We start from the raw sequence: 19,553 nt of genomic DNA on the forward strand, positions 1-19,553 counted from the left end.
TCCTGTCCTTCTGTAGCCTGACCTGACTGGAACATTACCACATCTCCTGTCTTATCGCACTCTTTATATCCTGACCACCCGCCAACACAAGGCAACCCCTAACCTGAACTGACCAGACCATGTCCCAATGGAAAATCATCCTCCTATTTGCCGGCCTGACATCTCCGGACCTACAGTCGGTGAAGACATCCACTCCACTTCAGTACAACCAGAGGACCCACCTCCCCTCCAGTCTGATATGACACTCGAATCCCGACTGGAACAGCGACACATTGCCGACGGTTTATGCGAGCCCACGATCATCCCAAACCACTCACTCTGTTCCCGTCTGACCCGATGCACCCCCCCCCCCCCACCCTCCTCTCCGGTATGAAAGCATCCCCCCACAACACCGACCCCGTTTACGAAACCCTCTCTGTTCTGTCCAGTAACAACTCTTTGCTTTCTTACGTGACCAGGCCAGACCAGTCCCCCTCCCCCCCCCCTTGCTCCAGTGGAATCTACCCGATTCAATCTTCTCTTAACGTCTGATCCGTCGCCACTCCAAGACCGTACCGCCCCATTACCCCTCTGGTTCGAACAGATTCGTCCTCCCCCTTCACTAACACCAACAACCCCTCCGTTCCGATGCCCGTCCGACACTTCACTCCTTTTCAGCACGACACCCCTTCTACTCTTTGCGACCTCACCCGACAAAACCTCTCCACTAATCTGACCACGCCCTCCAGCTGAACACAATCTCTGACGTAATGACCTTCCCTCTCTGCCCCGCTTCTAACAAACATCCAATTTAAAAGCGTCCTGGCACGCCCCCCCCCCCCTCTCCATATAGATCTCTCCATCTGAACAGAACCATTCCGTCCTTTGATATAACCCGCCATCGTCCTCCCCATCTCCCTCAGGTCTCCCATCATTTGTTGGACCATTATTGTCAATGTGCCTTCTCTGCGTGATTTTCCTTGACATATGTATTTTAGAGGAGCTTGTGTGATAAAAATGGCGTTAATTTATTTCCTGCACCCCAGTTCTCCTCGTTGATGCACGAGAGCGCTTTTCTCTTTTATTTATCCCTCCAAATCTGAATTAGCAGGTTTGGGTGAGACAGTGCTTTGCTGTGTGAGCGAACATGTCCATTGGCAATGACAATCCGCTACAAAGTGACACCCTGAGAAGTTACTATTCACAGCGTCTTGATACCCGCGACCATCCAAATGTCACGGATCCCATCAACTATAGAACGCTTCTGGTGTATCAGCGGGGCTCCGCAAGCTTGCTCCTGGGAGGGATGCCAAGGTGATTTACATTGCTACAATGTAAAGAAGACTTTCGGTCGAAAGACATAACTTATTGGAGTCGGCATTAATTTTGTACCACGCACGTCCACCTCCTGGCCCAATTGTAAACACCCAAAACTATTTCGTACACTTAGCGCTAACATTGCAGGAAGCATGCCAGAAATAATATCCTTCCCGCCTGCAAAGTAGTTATATGGAGACAAAAGCTGGATTATTGCATTGTTACCGTCAAGAACAATGTTATGGAAACAAGAATTTCATTTATACCTGCTTGTGGTACATATGGTCGTCTATTACTTTTTTTCCAAACAATTTTCCTCCGAACAAAATTAGCTGGGATTTTAAGGCTTTTGTAATCATTATTTATGAAGTTTCCAAGCAGTGTCGACACACTCTTATGATAACTCAATATATCAATTACGATTCTGCCAGATTTTAATTTCTCCTACCAGAATTTATACCACATTCATTAATATGCCTGCTCGCGGAAAACTGATGTCAGGAAGTGTGCTTTATTTTCACTTTAGTTTGTTTATTTTGTGCAGTTAGCAAATATCACACGACACATTTCCAGAGGAGTATTCTCGAGAGATAGTTACCGGAGGAGATTAATTGAGAAGTATAAATGGGGCTGTTTAGCACACTAGGGGGCTAAATCGCTGCTTTGAAAGCAGATCAAGGCAGGCCAGCAGAACGGTTTCGATTCCCGTAACAGCCTCCCGACAGGCGCCGGATGTGGCGACTAGGGGCTTTTCACAGGTAAACTTCATTGAGCCTACTCGTGACAATAGCGATTTTGGTTTCAGTTTCATTTCAAATGGTTGTGACTCAATCTATGTGCCTGAAGGTGCAAAATGGCAGGAACTGTCTGAGACGTTTGAACCGTGTTTCACCTCGATTGTCACCCTGACTTGTTAACAGTAATAAACACTGGATGCACCTTGGAAGCTTCAATGGCTGCATTACAAACTTGTAATGCCGAAATATGGCCGTCATCTAACGAGGCATAGAGCAGCGCATAATTTGTGTGAAGTGCATAAAGTCAAACAGATATGAAACTCACGTTTGTTATTGTCATTACCAGCAGTGTGTAAATGAAAGTCAGAAGGGAATTTGCAATTTATTTTTCAGGATTTGTGTGATACTGACATGTATTAAAGAAGGTGTCGTTTTTCTTGGTGTCTGCCGTAGGCTTTAAATTTTACTTGCATGTCACTTTAGAAGGCCGTCAGATTCCCTTTTACAAATCATTTGTCAAATGATTGATATTCAAATTCCATCAGGAGCTTTAAATCCAAAATTGTTTCGTAGATGTAAAGCAATCGGTATTCTACATCAGGTTTCTGCAGAGAGAGAGTTTGCTGTAGACAGTAATTCGATAAGTTCAGTGGCGCCAGTAATATAACCACCATAATATGTGATTTATATTCATTTTTTTTCAATAAATTTAGAATACCCAATTCATTTTTTCTTATTAAGTGCCAATTTAGCGTGGCCAATCCACCTAACCTGCACATCTTTGTGTTGTGGGGGCGAACCCACGCAAACACGGGGACAATTTGCAAACGCCACACAGATAGTAACCCAGTGCTGGGATCAAACCTGGGACTTCGACACCGTGAGGCAGCAGTGCTAACCACTGCGCCACCATGCTGCCCTCTTTGTGATTTTTCTTATCCTCTACCAACAACCCTTCATTGCACTGGTATTTGAACTCTGCACTAAGCTGCTACAACATCCAATCCTTCCTCTCACCTGGACCTGAGTGGAAATTGTATGACAACTGAAGCGATGTTAGAGTAGAAAGAGGTCCTGGTAGGTTTGGGTTACAGAGGTAGTGTCGTTCACTGCAGTCACCATGGAGCGGTTCGCTGGACGTCTGCTTTTCTGCCTTACCTTCTGTGTCCATCCACGTAAAATACAATGACTGTTAGCTACTTCATTCACTTACAGATTCTAAATCAAAGAGGTAATGAAATCGTCGCCTTCTGTGTATCCTGATTTTGGGCCTGAATAATTTGTTTTCATTATGGTCAGCTAACGTGGGTCTGAACTATCAGAATAATGCAATAAAATGAAAGGGTCAAGCTGGGGACTGCACTGAACTGCAAAAAGTGAATTGTAGAAATTGACTAAAAATTCCCTGCTCTTTCATTCCACAGCGGGACTTCTGGTTTGCAACCAATGTTCCGGAAATGTATGCAACGTTTCCCCTATACTTTGTCCAAGTTCGAGCAGAAGATGCGAGACTGTTTCAATTTCACGATTTGCCGGTAATGTCACTCTTCTCTTAAGTAAGATTTTGGTAAGGCTTTAGAGTCCATTATTAAAGATGAGATCGCGGAGTTCTTGGAAATGCATGATAAAGTAGGACTGAGTTAGCATGGCTTTGTCAAATCTGTTTATGTTCCTTGAGGATGTTCCTTGAGGATAACCACTGGTCATGATTTATTTAGATTTCCAGAAGGGCTTTGACAAGGTGACACATAGGAGACAGTAAAATAAGTTAAGAGCCCATGGTGTCAAGGCATGGATAGAGGATTTGCTGACTGGCAGAATGCAGGGAGTAAGGATAAAGGCATATTTTTCAGGATGGCAGCTGGTGACTAGTGGTGTGCCTCAGTGGCCAGTGCTGAGACCACATTTTTAACAATATACATTAATGATCTGGAATATGGCACGGGAGGCACTGTTGCTCAGTTTGCAGATGATAAAAAGGTCTGTAGAGAGACAGATAGCATTGAGGAACCAGGCGGGCTTCAGAAGAATTGAACGGGTAAGGAGAATGGGCAAAGAAGTGGCAGGAGGAATGCAATCGAGAAAAGCGTTGGTTTATGCACTGTGCAAGGTGGAATTGAGACATTTTCTAACTGGGGAAATACTTAGGAAATCAGAAGCACAAAGGGACTTGGGAGTCCTTGTTTAATATTTTCTTAATTAAAACGTGTAGGTTTGGTCGGCAGTTAAGAAATCAAATAAAATGCTAGCATCCTTATCAAGAGGGTTATTATACAAGAACAGGGTCGTACATCTAAGGCTGTATATGAGCCTCTGGCCAGACCCCATTTGGAGTACTTTGAATAGTTTTCTGCCTCGTATCTTTTTTTTCATAAATAGTTTTTATTGAAATTTTTACAAAATACAAAATATAAACATCTTAACTCTATTAACGTACAACCGCGGTAACACCCCATAAACAATGCCCCCCCAGCTTCAAGAGCAACTTCAAACAAAAGGAAGAAACAAAATCAAAGAAAAAGAGAAAAGAAAAGAAAAAACAAACAAAGGAGAGAGATAGCACCCTCCACAAACCCTTGTGCACAGTTCTCCCCCCCCCCAATCCTTACCCCCCCCCCTCCACTCCCCCGGCTTATAGAATATAGAACAGTACAGCACAGAACAGGCCCTTCGGCCCTCGATGTTGTGCCGAGCCATGATCACCCTACTCAAACCCACGTATCCACCCTATACCCCCAACAACCCCCCCCCCCCTTAACCTTACTTTTTAGGACACTACGGGCAATTTAGCATGGCCAATCCACCTAACCCGCAAATCTTTGGACTGTGGGAGGAAACCGGAGCACCCGGAGAAAACCCACGCACACAACGGGGAGGACGTGCAGACTCCGCACAGGCAGTGACCCAGCCGGGAATCGAACCTGGGACCCTGGAGCTGTGAAGCATTTATGCTAACCACCATGCTACCATGCTGCCCCATTTGCAGCTGCTGTCGGCCTGTTTCCCTACCGTTCCGCCAGGAAGTCCAGAAAGGGCTGCCACCGCCTGAAAAACCCTTGTACTGATCCCCTCAGGGCAAATTTCACCCTCTCCAATTAATGAACCCCGCCATATCCAAGATCCAGGCCTCCACGCTTGGGGTCCTCGCATTCTTCCATTGGAGCAAGATCCTCCCCCGGGCTACTAGGGATGCAAAGGCCAGGACCCCGGCCTCTATCGCCTCCTGCACTCCCGGCTCCACTGCAACCCCAAAAATTGAGAGTCCCCAGCCTGGCTCGACCCTGGATCCCACCACCCTCGACACCGTCTTTGCTACCCCCTTCCAAAACTCCCCCAATGCAGGGCACGCCCAAAACATATGTGCGTGGTTCGCTGGGCTCCCCGAGCACCTAGCACACCTGTCCTCGCCCCTGAAAAACCTACTTATCCTTGTCCCAGTCATGTGGGCCCTATGCAGCACCTTGAACTGTATGAGGCTAAGCCTCGCACAGGAAGAGAAGGAATTCACTCTCTCCAGGGCATCCGCCCACATCCCATCCTCAATCTCCTCCCCCAGCTCCTCTTCCCACTTCCCCTTCAGTTCTTCCACCGAGGCCTCGTCTACCTCCTGCATTACCCGGTATATGTCCGAGATCCTCCCTCCTCCGACCCACACCCCCGAGAGCACCCTATCCCGCACCCCTCGTGGGGGCAGCAAGGGGAACCCCTCCACCTGCTGCCTGGCAAAAGCCCTCACCTGGATGTACCTAAACATGTTCCCTGGGGGGAGCCCAAACTTCCCCTCTAACTCCCCTAAGCTCGTGAACCTCCCTCCCAACAGGTCCTCACCTCCTAACCCCGGCCCTGTGCCAGCCCAGAAATCCGCCATCAATGCTCCCTGGGGCGAACCGATGGTTCCCCCATATCGGGGCCTCCATCGAGCCCCCCATTTATCCTCTGTGCCGTCTCCATTGCCCCCAAATTTTGAGGGTAGCCGCCACCACCGGGCTCGTGGTATACCTCATTGGAGGGAGCGGCAACGGCGCCGTTACTAGCGCTTCCAGGCTCGTGCCCACACAAGACGCCGCCCCATCCTCTTCCACGCTGCCCCCTCCTCGTCCATTACCCACTTGTGCACCATCGCTGCGTTGGCCACCCAGTAGTACCCACAGTGGTTGGGCAATGCCAGCCCCCCCCCTATCCCTGCCTCATTCCAGGAACACTCTTCGAACCCTTGGAGTCCCATGCGTCCACACAAAACCCGTGATACTGCTGTTGACCATTCTGAAAAAGGCCTTTGGGATAAAGATGGGGAAGCACTGGAACAAGATTCTGCCTCGTATCTGAGGGAAGATGTTTCTGGCCTGGGAAAGTGTCCAAGTGGTTCATAAGAATTATCCCCGGAATGAAGAGCTTGTGGTATGAGCAATGTTTGACGAATCTGGGTCTACTCATTGGAGTTTATAAGAATTGGGGTAATAATATGGAAACTTAAAGGATACTGCGAGGCCTGGATAGAGTGGATGTTTCCAGTTGTAGGAAAAACTAGAAACAGATGACTCAATCTAAGGCAAAATGGACTGTCCTTTAAAACAGAAATGAGGATGGATTGCTTCAGCCAGACGGTGATGAATTTGTGTAACTCTTTACCCCAGAAAGCTGTGGAGGCCAATCTGTGAGCACCTCTAAGACAGAGATAGATATGTTCTTGATTAATAAGGGGATCAAGGATTATGGAGAGAAAACAGGAGGATGGAGTTGAGACAAATATCAACTATGATTGAATGGCGGAGCAGACTGGATGCGCCAAGTGGCCTAATTTCGCTCCGATTTATTGTGGTCATATCGTCTGCGAACATAAAAAAATGTTTCATTATGGTACAGAAATTGGAACTCTTGAAAAATATTATTGTGTATTCAGAAGCGCATTTCGTCATTCTATTTCGCATTCCATAGTGATTGTACAGAAATACTGCAGATCCATTGCGTGCTCTGTATTCTATTCATCTCATGTAAGGTCGTTTTTGAGGGGCCATAATTTACCTCAACATCATAAGTGTTTCTAAATTCCTTAATTAACTATATCATTATAAGTTACTTCCACGGAGAGAACTTTCGAGACACAGGCGAGTTTAATTCAAGGCAAACAGCGGTAAGAGTAGCTTTTTTTGGAGGAGCAATAAATTCTGAGATTGAATACTCCGGAGCATTAAAGAATGGATCAAGTAATAAATTCCAAATGGCAATGTGATAAATACGGGAAGGGATAAATAACGAGAGGTTGCAAGTGAGGCCCCTGTTTCAATGTGTTACCAGTGGCCTAATACACTAAACAACCTATTTCATATCTGTATCACTTCAGCATGATGTATGATGCCCAAAATAGGCACGTTCTTGCATTTAGTTCGATAGGACATCGGTATGAAACCCACGCAGACACGGGGAGAACATGCAGACTCCGCACAGACAGTGACCCAAGCCGGGAATCGAACCTTGGACCCTGAAGCTGCGAAGCAACTGTGCTACCGAGCCGCCCATACTGTACTGCTAGCTCATTTAACAATCAGTTACGTTGTCATCTGCAAAACAACTTTTGAATCTTGAAAGGCGAAAAACAGAGAGTACAGAAACAAATTAAAGGAAATGTCGTCAAAATTCCGTAAAAAAATAATCGAGCGAATCTGCCATTGTATCGCCTTCAATGCAAGTCTATCAGCTTCGAAGTGCGCAGAAAGAAACCATTAAGGGTAGTCAAGATATTATCACACCAAAGGCCTCGAGAATTCCAACTGGAATTCTTAATGCTTGCCTGAAACGACCATGGTACAAAGACAGAAATGGCGTTGCTTAGCTTACATTTGGTGTGCCTCCGTCCAATCGATCAGGTCTCATTCTTTTCTGGAGATAAATTTTTGCCACTTAATTTTATTTTCATAAAGTACTTTGGACGCAATGTTTCTCAGGACGAAAGAGAATACGCTCACACTTCCACACATTATACTCCAAAAGTTACGTTGCTGCCCACTCAGCCAAACTGTTTATATCAGATTGTGAGCGCCTCCTTCCCAAACCCAACACCCTGACCCCTCAATCACCATGAAGTCATGTCCTGTGTTACAATGTTAAGCATCTTAGTTATTAACGTTATATCACGTCGGTAAGTGAATAATGCAGATTGAACATCATCCAGGCAGCAGCACAGTTCCAGGCTGCATCACCCAGGCAGCAGCACAGTTCCAGGCTGCATCACCCAGGCAGCAGCACAGTTCCAGGCTGCATCACCCAGGCAGCAGCACAGTTCCAGGCTGCATCATCCAGGCAGCAGCACAGTTCCAGGCTGCATCACCCAGGCAGCAGCACAGTTCCAGGCTGCATCACCCAGGCAGCAGCACAGTTCCAGGCTGCATCACCCAGGCCAGCAGCACAGTTCCAGGCTGCATCACCCAGGCAGCAGCACAGTTCCAGGCTGCATCACCCGGTCACAGGATCCCGTTTCACCCTGGCTTTTCCCGTACCAGCATCCCCGGACAGGCGCCGGAATGTGGCGACTAGGGGTCTTTCACAGTAACTTCATTGAAGTCTACTCGTGACAATAAGCGATTTTCATTTTCATTTTCATTTTTCATTTTGCCTCGATTTTGAAAATAAATTTCCATCCACCAATGCAATACACGAAGGTAATTCACTTGGCCATTGCCCTTTAATCATGCAACTTATAGAATGGCTAATGGAAATTGAAGTATATTTCTCTTGCCTCATTATTATAAACAGAACCAACCACCGTCCGCACTCACACAAATTCATGCATATTCGTGAGACCGTTTTATTCTTGCTTTGGAATGAAGTGTGCAATCGTCAACTATCCCAAAAAACATTTCCTGAGGCTACTCTTCGCAAGAGAGGTAAAAGAGAGGTAAAGTATAATTTCTGACACGTGAGTCAGGTTATTGGTCGTTGGCTTGCTTGCTGACCACGACTTTCAGTTTTAAAGTTTCTAATACAAATCTTCTGAGACTCCCCAGATCTATGACACTTTGGGGAACGCTGACGCAGCGAATTCACTCCCTCTGAATCATTTCTATTAAAGTTGTAGGTTCCATGTCACCAGAGTGTGAGGCTCAACAAAACGACAGACTCATTGAATGGCAGCCAGTCTGCCAGTTGTACCTGCACCGATCGTTCTGAATTTACTCCTGTTCGTTTTACAAAAAACTCTTTTAAATATTTGTGATACTTGTTGCAGTTAGTTGCTCTCTATTTTTCTCACAATGACGGACCTCTATTCGAGCGCATGATCTATACCAAGGATAACGTCACAAAACAGTTTAACTTATTTCCTTCTGAAAGATTTCAGTTTAATTTTGTTGCTGTCCCGTTTATTCTGGATAACGCCATAAACTCTCAGATGATTATTTCGTGGCTATGTTAGACTTCTGGACGGTTTCTCATGGAAGGTTTTCGTAGCCCGTTTTGATTTTCAATACTCCAAGCCCGGATGCCTGCTGCGCCTTTTCTGTTTTACAGATCCGTGGTTTCATCCAATGCAATCCTTACCATGCCTTAAAAAGGAACAACAAATTTGTCATTCAATAATTTGCTATTTTATTGAATGTTCTTGTTTGCTGGACAACATTAATTATTCTTTCAAGGTTTTCACAGTTAATTTTAGGAAAGACAGCCCCCCCCCCCCCCCCCCATAACAAAATAATTAATTATTATTGTATGTGAGCTTTTGTTGGGGAACAGATAGAACCCTTGAAAGAAATGAAGGTCCGTTTGAAATCGGAATGCATATTCGCAGATCGATGAAGGTGGCAGGGCAGGAACATAAGGAGGTTGAAAAAGACAGATAGAATTATTGTCTCTATTAGCTGGTGCATATATTGACTCTGTATAAATCACTGGTTGCAGGGAAGCTGGATGACCATGTGCAGCTCTGGTCACCACATAATAAGAAGGATAGGATTCACTGGAGATGGTGCAGAGAGCTTTAATGGTCTGAGTTCGGATGAACGATATGATAGGCTGGGGCTGCTTTCCTTGCAGAAGAGAAGATTGAGAGGCGCCCTGGTAGAGGTGCATAAGATTATGAGCGGTAAAGATAAAGTGGATCAGAAAGCACCTTTCCCATTGGGGTCAATAGCGAGAGACCATAGATCTTGCGTAAACCCTGGAAGATGACGATGGATTTGAGGGAAAATGTTTTTGACCCAGAGAAGATTTCGAGGCTGTAAATCTCTTCCTAAAAGGGTGATTGACTCTGAAACAGTAGTAACAATTACGACGTATTTAGATATTCACTTGTGCCGCCACAACCTCCAAGGCTTGGGTAAAACACTGTAAATGGGATTAACGTAATCAGTTCTTGTTCATCGGTCACGATGGGCCGAATGGCGTACATTTGTGCTGGTAAACGTCTGTGAATTTGTGGGGGGGGGGGGGGGGGGCTCCATGTGAAATTTAGTCGCCTGAATGTTCTTTTTCATGCGGTGGAACGCTGAGAACTTTGATCAGAGTATTGATATGGTAAATTTCGAGAAAATTATTTTCACAATTAGTCAATCGAGAACTAGGGGTCACTGTTGAAGCAAAATAAGAGCCGACGCAGTTTGCTCAAAGGTGAGAACTTTATTTCTGTTCTCTTGGATGGGTCTGCTACTTTGGAACCCTCAAGAGGCATTGGGCGCAGAGTATCTGAATATTCTTTTTTAAAGGCTAAGGGCGATAGATTCTTCATGAAGAAGAAACTGAAAAGTACCAGTACTGGACAGGAATTTTGGGAGTGAGGTCTCAATTCAATCGGCCACGATCTTCTTGCATGACGAAGCAAATTTCAAGGGGTCGAGTGCCCCAAAGCTGGACGTTCTTCTTCCATGTAAATTGGAATTTCGGATAAGTAGTTATCTTGAAAAACATTAGTCCCACTGGCAATCAATAGGTTCATAAGGAACGTTGTACAATTCTGATGTTTAAGGTGACATGACTCATCTATTCAATAATTGCGCCGAATTTACCAGGATTTGTACATAGATTTGGGTGGAGTGCATAATTGGTTCGTTTTAGGTAAACGTCACCAGAGAATAAGTAAAATTGCTAATATTACACCTATTGGCAGGATGGATAAAAACACCAGCTCGCAGATCTTGTTTTGAATTCGTCAGGGTGGCAAATAATGCCTGTTATCCACAGCTACTATTTCCATCGAGCATTGTTCCACGCCGTACAACTCCACCCCACTCATTCGCCCGGTCGGGTATCTCCCGAATGCTACCCCCATTCTCCCCCCGTCTCCCTCGCGGCGTTGGAACAGCCTCGTCCCATATTCTGCTCCGGATGCTACCTATCCCTAAACTTGGACTCTTCTGCTACTGAGGAGTTTACTTCCTCACTTTTCCTGTTCGAAGGGGTCCTCATCAAGCCCCCTCTCCTGCATCTTCCCCAGCTTCCCGGAGTGAGATTAGAAGGGTGGTGTTGTAACTTGTAGGGCAGACCATTGGAGAAATTTCAAAATTTGAAAAATATTATAAGGTTTGGAAAGTTTTGAAACGATTTTTTAAAAATGGTACAACTTTATTTTGAATAAATCGATACTTAAAATCATTAAAAATTGTCAATCATGCCATGGAGTGGAAGACTGGGCTCAGTGGGTTTCAGCTGTTATCATCTGGAGCTGAGGCTGGTGGCCTTCATGACAATTTGCTTCACAGGAAGATCTCCTGATTTCCTCTCACTCAAGGCTTGCAATGGGATGGGAACATAGAAACCTAGAAACAAGTAGTCGGGAGGCCTTTGGAATTTCGAGCATGCTCTGTCATTAATTATAATCATGGTTGATGACCTGTTCCCGATTTCCCCAATATCCTTTCATACAATTAGCCCAAAGAATTATACCTAACTCCTTAGTGAAAATGTACAACGTGCTGGCCTCCACAGCTTCCTCTGGCAGCGAATTCGACAGGCTCACCACTGAAAAGGTTTACGCTGTATTTTAGATTGTGACACCTGATTCAGGACTCGCCGCTATTCCCTCAGCTCCGCTCCCCTCAGCTCCCCTCAGCTCCCCTCAGCTACCCTCAGCTCCCCTCAGCTACCCTCAGCTACCCTCAGCTACCCTCAGCTCCCCTCAGCTCCCCTCAGCTCCCCTCAGCTACCCTCAGCTCCCCTCAGCTCCCCTCAGCTACCCTCAGCTACCCTCAGCTACCCTCAGCTCCCCTCAGCTACCCTCAGATACCCTCAGCTCCCCTCAGCTCCCCTCAGTTACACTCAGCTCCCCTGAGCTACCCTCAGCTCCACTCAGCAACCTCAGCTCCCCTCAGCTCCCCTCAGCTCCCCTCAGCTCCCCTCAGATACCCTCAGATACTCTCAGCTCCCCTCAGCTCCCCTCAGATACACTCAGCTCCCCTCAGCTACACTCAGCTCCCCTCAGCTCCCTCAGCTACCCTCAGATACCCTCAGATACTCTCAGCTCCTCTCAGCTCCCCTCAGATACACTCAGCTCCCCTCAGCTACCCTCAGCTCCCCTCAGCTCCCCTCAGCTCCCCTCAGCTACCCTCAGCTCCCCTCAGATACCCTCAGATACACTCAGCTCCCCTCAGCTACCCTCAGCTCCCCTCAGCTACCCTCAGCTCCCCTCAGCTCCCCTCAGCTACCCATAGCTCCCCTCCGCTACCCTCAGCACCCCTCAGCTACCCTCAGATACTCTCAGATACACTCAGCTCCCCTCAGCTCCCTCAGCTCCCCTCAGCTGCCCTCAGCTCCCCTCAGCTACCCTCAGCTCCCCTCAGCTACCCTCAGATACTCTCAGATACTCTCAGCTACCCTCAGCTCCCCTCAGCTACCCTCAGCTCCACTCAGATACTCTCAGATAACCTCAGCTACCCTCAGCTCCACTCAGCTACACTCAGATACCCTCAGATACCCTCAGCTACACTCAGCTATCCTCAGCTACCCTCAGCTACACTCAGATACCCTCAGCTACACTCAGATACCATCAGCTACCCTCAGATACCCTCAGATACCCTCAGATACCCTCAGCTACACTCAGATACCCTCAGATACCCTCAGCTACCCTCATATACCCTCAGCTACCCCCAGATGCCCTCAGATACTCTCAGCTACCCTCAGCTACCCTCAGATACCCTCAGATACCCTCAGATACCCTCAGATAACCTCAGCTGCCCTCAGATACCCTCAGATACCCTCAGAAATCCTCAGATACCCTCAGATGCCCCCAGCTACCCTCAGATACGCTCATCTACCCTCAGAAATCCTCGGATACCCTCAGATACACTCAGCTACACTCAGCTACCCTCAGCTACCCTCAGCTACCCTCAGCTACCCTCAGATACCCTCAGCTACCCTCAGCTACCCTCAGATACCCTCAGCTACCCTCAGCTACCCTCAGATACCCTCAGCTACCCTCAACTACCCTCAGATACCCTCAGATACCATCAGATACCCTCAGATACTCTCAGCTACTCTCAGCTACCCTCAGATACCCCCAGCTACCCTCAGCTACCCTCAGCTACCCTCAGATAACCTCAACAACGCTCAGCTACCCTCAGATAACCTCAGATACCCTCAGATACCCTCAGATACCCTCAGATAGCCTCAGATACCTTCAGCTACCCCAGATACCCTCAGATACCGCCAGATACCCTCAGCTACCCTCAGATACTCTCAGATACCCTCAGCTACCCCCAGATACCCTCAGATACCCCCAGATACCCTCAGCTACCCTCAGATACTCTCAGATACCCTCAGCTACCCTCAGCTGCCCTCAGCTACCCTCAGATTCCCTCAGCTACCCTCAGATACCCCCAGCTACCCTCAGATACCCTCAGCTACCCTCAGATACCCTCAGCTACCCTCAGATGCTCTCAGATGCCGCCAGCTACCCTCAGCTACCCTTAGATACCCTCAGATACTCTCAGCTACCCTCAGCTCCCCTCAGATACACTCAGCTCCCCTCAGCTACCTCAGCCCCCTCAGCTCCCCTCAGCTCCCTCAGCCTCAGCTCCCCTCAGCTACCCTCAGCTACCTCAGCTCCCTCAGCTACCCTCAGCTCCCCTCAGCTCCTACCCCTCAGCTACCCTCAGCTACCCTCAGCTACCCTCAGCTCCCCTCAGCTACCCTCAGATACACTCAGATACTCTCAGCTACCCTCAGCTACCCTCAGATACACTCAGCTCCCCTCAGCTACCCTCAGCTCCCCTCAGCTACACTCAGATACTCTCAGAGAACCTCAGCTACCCTCAGATACCCTCAGCTACACTCAGATACCCTCAGCTACCCTCAGATACCCTCAGATACCCTCAGCAACCCTCAGATACCCTCAGCTAACCTCAGATACCCTCAGCTACCGTCAGGTACCCTCAGATACACTCAGCTACCCTCAGATACCCTCAGATACCCTCAGCTACCCTCAGATAACCCTCAGATACCCTCAGCTAACCTCAGATACTCTCAGATACCATCAGATACCCTCAGATACCCTCAGCTGCCCTCAGATACCCTCAGATACCCTCAGAAATCCCGAGATACCCTCAGATGCCCCCAGCTACCCTCAGATACCCTCAGCTACCCTCAGAAATCCGCAGATACCCTCAAATACCCTCAGCTACCCTCAGAAAACCTCAGATGCCCTCAGATACCCTCACCTACCCTCAGCTACCCTCAGATACCCTCAGCTACACTCAGATACCCTCAGCTACCCTCAGATACACTCAGATCCCTCAGCTGCCCTCAGATACCCTCAGATGCCCCACTATCATCAGCTAGCCTCAGATACCCCAGCTACCCACAGACAAACTCAGCTACCCTCACTACAATCAGATACCCTCAACTACCCTCAGATACCCTCAGATAACATCAGATACCCTCAGATACTCTCAGCTACCCTCAGCTACCCTCAGATACCCCCAGCTACCTACAGCTACCCTCAGCTACCTTCAGATAACCTCAGCTACGCTCTGCTACCCTCAGATACCTTCAGATAACCTCAGCTACCCTCAGATACCATCAGACACCCTCAGATACCCACAGATACCCTCAGATACACTCAGACACCCTCAGATACCCACAGATACTCTCAGATACCCTCAGCTACCCTCAGATAACCTCAGATACCCTCGGATACCCTCAGCTACCCCCAGATACCCTCAGATACCCTCAGCTACCCTCAGCTACCTCAGATACTCTCAGATACCCTCAGCTACGCTCAGCTGCCCTCAGCTACCCTCAGATTCCCTCAGCTACCCTCAGATAGCCTCAGATGCCCCCAGCTACCCTCATATACCCCCAGCTACCCTCAGATACCCTCAGATACCCTCAGATACCCTCAGCTACTCTCAGATACCCTCAGATACCCTCAGATACCCTCAGCTACACTCAGGTACCCTCAGATACCCACAGCTACCCTCAGATACCCTCAGATGCCCCCAGCTACCCTCAGCTACCCTCAGATACCCCCAGCTACCCTCAGATACCCTCAGCTACCCTCAGATACCCTCAGATACCCCCAGATACCCTCAGATACCCTCAGCTACCCTCAGATACCCTCAGATACTCTCAGATACCCTCAGATACCCTCAGCTACCCTCAGCTACCCTCGGCTACCCTCAGCTACCCTCAGATACCCCAGCTACCCTCAGACACCCTCAGCTACCCTCAGATACCCTCAACTACTCTCAGATACCCTCAGATACCCTCAGCTACCCTCAGATTCACTCAGCTACCCTCAGATACCCCCAGCCACACTCAGCTACCCTCAGGTACCCTCAGATACGCTCAGATACCCTCTGATACCCTCAGCTACTCTCAGCTGCCTCAATACTCTCAGCTCCCCTCAGTTACACTCAGCTCCCCTCAGCTACCTCAGCTCCCCTCAGCTACCCTCAGCTCCCCCAGCTCCCTCAGCTGCCCTCAGCTCCCCTCAGCTACCTCAGATACCCTCAGATACTCTCGGCTCCACTCAGCTCCCCTCAGATTACACTCATCTCCCCTCAGCGCCCCTCAGCTCCCCTCAGCTCCCCTCAGCTCCCCTCAGCCTCCCCTCAGCTACCCTCAGCTACCCTCAGCTCCCCTCAGCTACCCTCAGCTACCCTCAGCTACCCTCAGATACCCTCAGCTACCCTCAGCTCCCCTCAGCTACCCTCAGCTCCCCTCAGCTACCCTCAGATACTCTCAGATACTCTCAGCTCCCCTCAGCTACACTCAGCTCACCTCAGGTACCCTCAGCTCCCCTCAGCTACCCTCAGGTACCCTCAGATACTCTCAGCTACCCTCAGATACTCTCAGCTCCCCTCAGCTCCCCTCAGTTACACTCTGCTCCCCTCAGCTCCCCTCAGCTCCCCTCAGCTCCCCTCAGCTCCCCTCAGCTCCCCTCAGCTCCCCTCAGCTCCCTTCAGCTCCCCTCAGCTACCCTCAGATACCCTCAGTTACTCTCAGCTACACTCAGCACCCCTCAGCTCCCCTCAGCTCCCCTCAAGCCCCTCAGCTCCCCTCAGCTACCCTCAGCTCCCCTCAGCTACCCTCAGCTCCCCTCAGCTCCCCTCAGATACTCTCAGATACTCTCAGCTACCCTCAGCTCCCCTCAGATACACTCAGCTCCCGTCAGCTACCCTCAGCTCCCCTCAGCTCCCCTCAGCAACCCTCAGCTACCCTCAGAAATCCTCAGATACCCTCAGCTACCCTCAGAAATCATCAGATGCACTCAGATACCCTCAGCTACCCTCAGCTACCCTCAGATACCCTCAGCTACCCTCAGATACCCTCAGATACCCTCAGCTACCCTCAGATACACTCAGATACCCTCAGCTACCTTCAGATACCCTCAGATGCCCCCAGCTACCCTCAGCTACGCTCAGATCCCCCAGCTACCCTCAGACACACTCAGCTACCCTCAGCTACCCTTAGATACCCTCAACTACCCTCAGATACCCTCAGATAACATCAGATACCCTCAGATACTCTCAGATACCCCCAGCTACCCTAAGCTGCCCTAAGCTACCCTCAGCGACCCTCAGCAACCCTCGCTACCCTCACTACACTCAGATACCCCAGCTACCCTCAGACACCCTCAGCTACCCTCAGCTACCCTCAGATACCCTCAACTACCCTCAGATACCCTCAGATACCCTCAGCTACCCTCAGATTCCCTCAGCTACCCTCAGCTACCCACAGATACCCCATCCACACTCAGCTACCCTCAGCTACCCTCAGATACCCTCAGATACCCTCAGATACCCTCACTACCCTCAGATACCCTCAGATACCCTCAGATACCCTCTGATACCCTCAGCTACTCTCAGCTGCCCTCAGCTACCCTCAGCTCCCCTCAGCTCCCTCAGTTACACTCAGCTCCCCTCAGCTACCCTCAGCTACCCTCAGCTACCCTCAGCTCCCTCAGCTCCCCTCAGCTGCCCTCAGCTCCCCTCAGCTACCCTCAGATACCCTCAGCTACCCTCAGATACTCTCAGATACACTCATCTCCCCTCAGCTCCCCTCAGCTCCCCTCAGCTACCCTCAGCTCCCCTCAGCTCCCTCAGCTACCCTCAGCTCCCCTCAGCTACCCTCAGCTCCCTCAGCTACCCACAGATACTCTCAGCTACCCTCAGCTTCCTTCAGATACACTCAGCTCCCCTCAGCTACCCTCAGCAACGCTCAGCTCCCCTCAGCTCCCCTCAGCTACCCTCAGCTACCCTCAGCTCCCCTCAGCTACCCTCAGCTCCCTCAGCTACCCTCGATACTCTCAGATACTCTCAGCTACCCTCAGCTCCCCTCAGATACACTCAGCTCACCTCAGCTACCCTCAGCTCCCCTCAACTCCCCTCAGCTCCCCTCAGCTCCCCTCAGCTACCCTCAGCTACCCTCAGCTACCCTCAGATACTCTCAGCTACACTCAGATACTCTCAGCTCCCCTCAGCTCCCCTCAGTTACACTCAGCTCCCCTCAGCTACCCTCAGCTCCCCTCAGCTACCCTCAGCTCCCCTCAGGTCCCCTCAGCTACCCTCAGCTCCCCTCAGCTACCCTCAGATACCCTCAGATACTCTCAGCTCCCCTCAGCTCCCCTCAGATACACTCAGCTCCCCTCAGCTCCCCTCAGCTCCCCTCAGCTACCCTCAGCTCCCCTCAGCTCCCCTCAGCTACCCTCAGCTACCCTCAGCTCCCCTCAGCTACACTCAGCTCCCCTCAGCTCCCCTCAGCTCCCCTCAGCTCCACTCAGCTCCCCTCAGCTCCCCTCAGCTCCCATCAGCTCCCCTCAGCTCCCCTCAGCTACCCTCAGCTCCCCTCAGCTCCCCTCAGCTACCCTCAGATACTCTCAGATACTCTCAGCTACCCTCAGCTCCCCTCAGATACACTCAGCTCCCGTCAGCTACCCTCAGCTACCCTCAGCTCCCCTCAGCTACCCTCAGCTACCATCAGCTACCCTCAGAAATCCTCAGATACCCTCAGATACCCTCAGCTACCCTCAGAAATCATCAGATGCCCTCAGATACCCTCAGCTACTCTCAGCTACCCTCATATACCCTCAGCTACCCTCAGATACCCTCAGCTACCGTCAGCTACCCTCAGATACACTCAGATACCCTCAGCTACCTTCAGATACCCTCAGATGCCCCCAGCTACCCTCAGCTACACTCAGATACCCCAGCTACCCTCAGACACACTCAGCTACCCTCAGCTACCCTTAGATACCCTCAACTACCCTCAGATACCCTGAGATACCATCAGATACCCTCAGATACTCTCAGCTACCCTCAGCTACCCTCGGATACCCCCAGCTACCCACAGCTACCCTCAGCTACCCTCAGATAACCTCAGCTACCCTCAGATACCCTCAGATACCCTCAGATACCCACAGATACCCTCAGATACCCTCAGATACTCTCAGATACCTCCAGCTACCCTAAGCTGCCCTCCGCTACCCTCAGATTCCCTCAGCTAGCCTCAGATAGCGTCAGATGCCCCCAGCTACCCTCAGATACCCTCAGCTTCCCTCAGATACCCTCAGCTACCCTCAGATACCCTCAGCTACCCTCAGCGACCCTCAGCTACCCTCAGATACCCCCAGCTACCCTCAGATACCCTCAGATACCCTCATATACCCTCAGCTACTCTCAGATACCCTTAGATACCCTCAGATACCCTCAGCTACACTCAGATACCCTCAGATACCCTCAGCTACCCTCAGATACCCTCAGATGCCCCCAGCTACCTTCAGCTACCCTAAGATACCCCCAGCTACCCTCAGATACCCTCAGCTACCCTCAGATACCCTCAGCTACCCTCAGATACCCACAGATACCCTCAGATACCCTCAGCTACCCTCAGATACCCTCAGCTACCCTCAGATACCCACAGATACTCTCAGATACCCTCAGATACCCTCAGATACCCCCAGCTACCCACAGCTACCCTCAGATAACCTCAGCTACCCTCAGCTACCCTCAGATACCCTCAGATACCCTCAGATAGCCTCAGATACCCTCAGATACCCTCAGATACACTCAGCTACCCTCAGATACCCCCAGCTACCCT

The 19,553-nt window shown here is 49.8% G+C and overlaps 1 protein-coding gene across 1 annotated transcript in view; it reads left to right on the top strand.

Moving 5' to 3' along the window:
- Positions 1-19,553, top strand: part of LOC119957021 (mucin-2-like) — a 96,233-nt gene that overhangs the window by 52,224 nt on the left and 24,456 nt on the right. The window contains exon 10 of the mRNA XM_038784604.1: positions 3,458-3,600. Coding sequence (XP_038640532.1) covers positions 3,458-3,600 — 143 coding nt within the window. The remainder of the gene's footprint in view (positions 1-3,457; positions 3,601-19,553) is intronic.

The sequence above is a fragment of the Scyliorhinus canicula genome, chromosome 25, assembly GCF_902713615.1.
Source record: "Scyliorhinus canicula chromosome 25, sScyCan1.1, whole genome shotgun sequence".
In the NCBI taxonomy this organism is placed as follows: domain Eukaryota; kingdom Metazoa; phylum Chordata; class Chondrichthyes; order Carcharhiniformes; family Scyliorhinidae; genus Scyliorhinus; species Scyliorhinus canicula.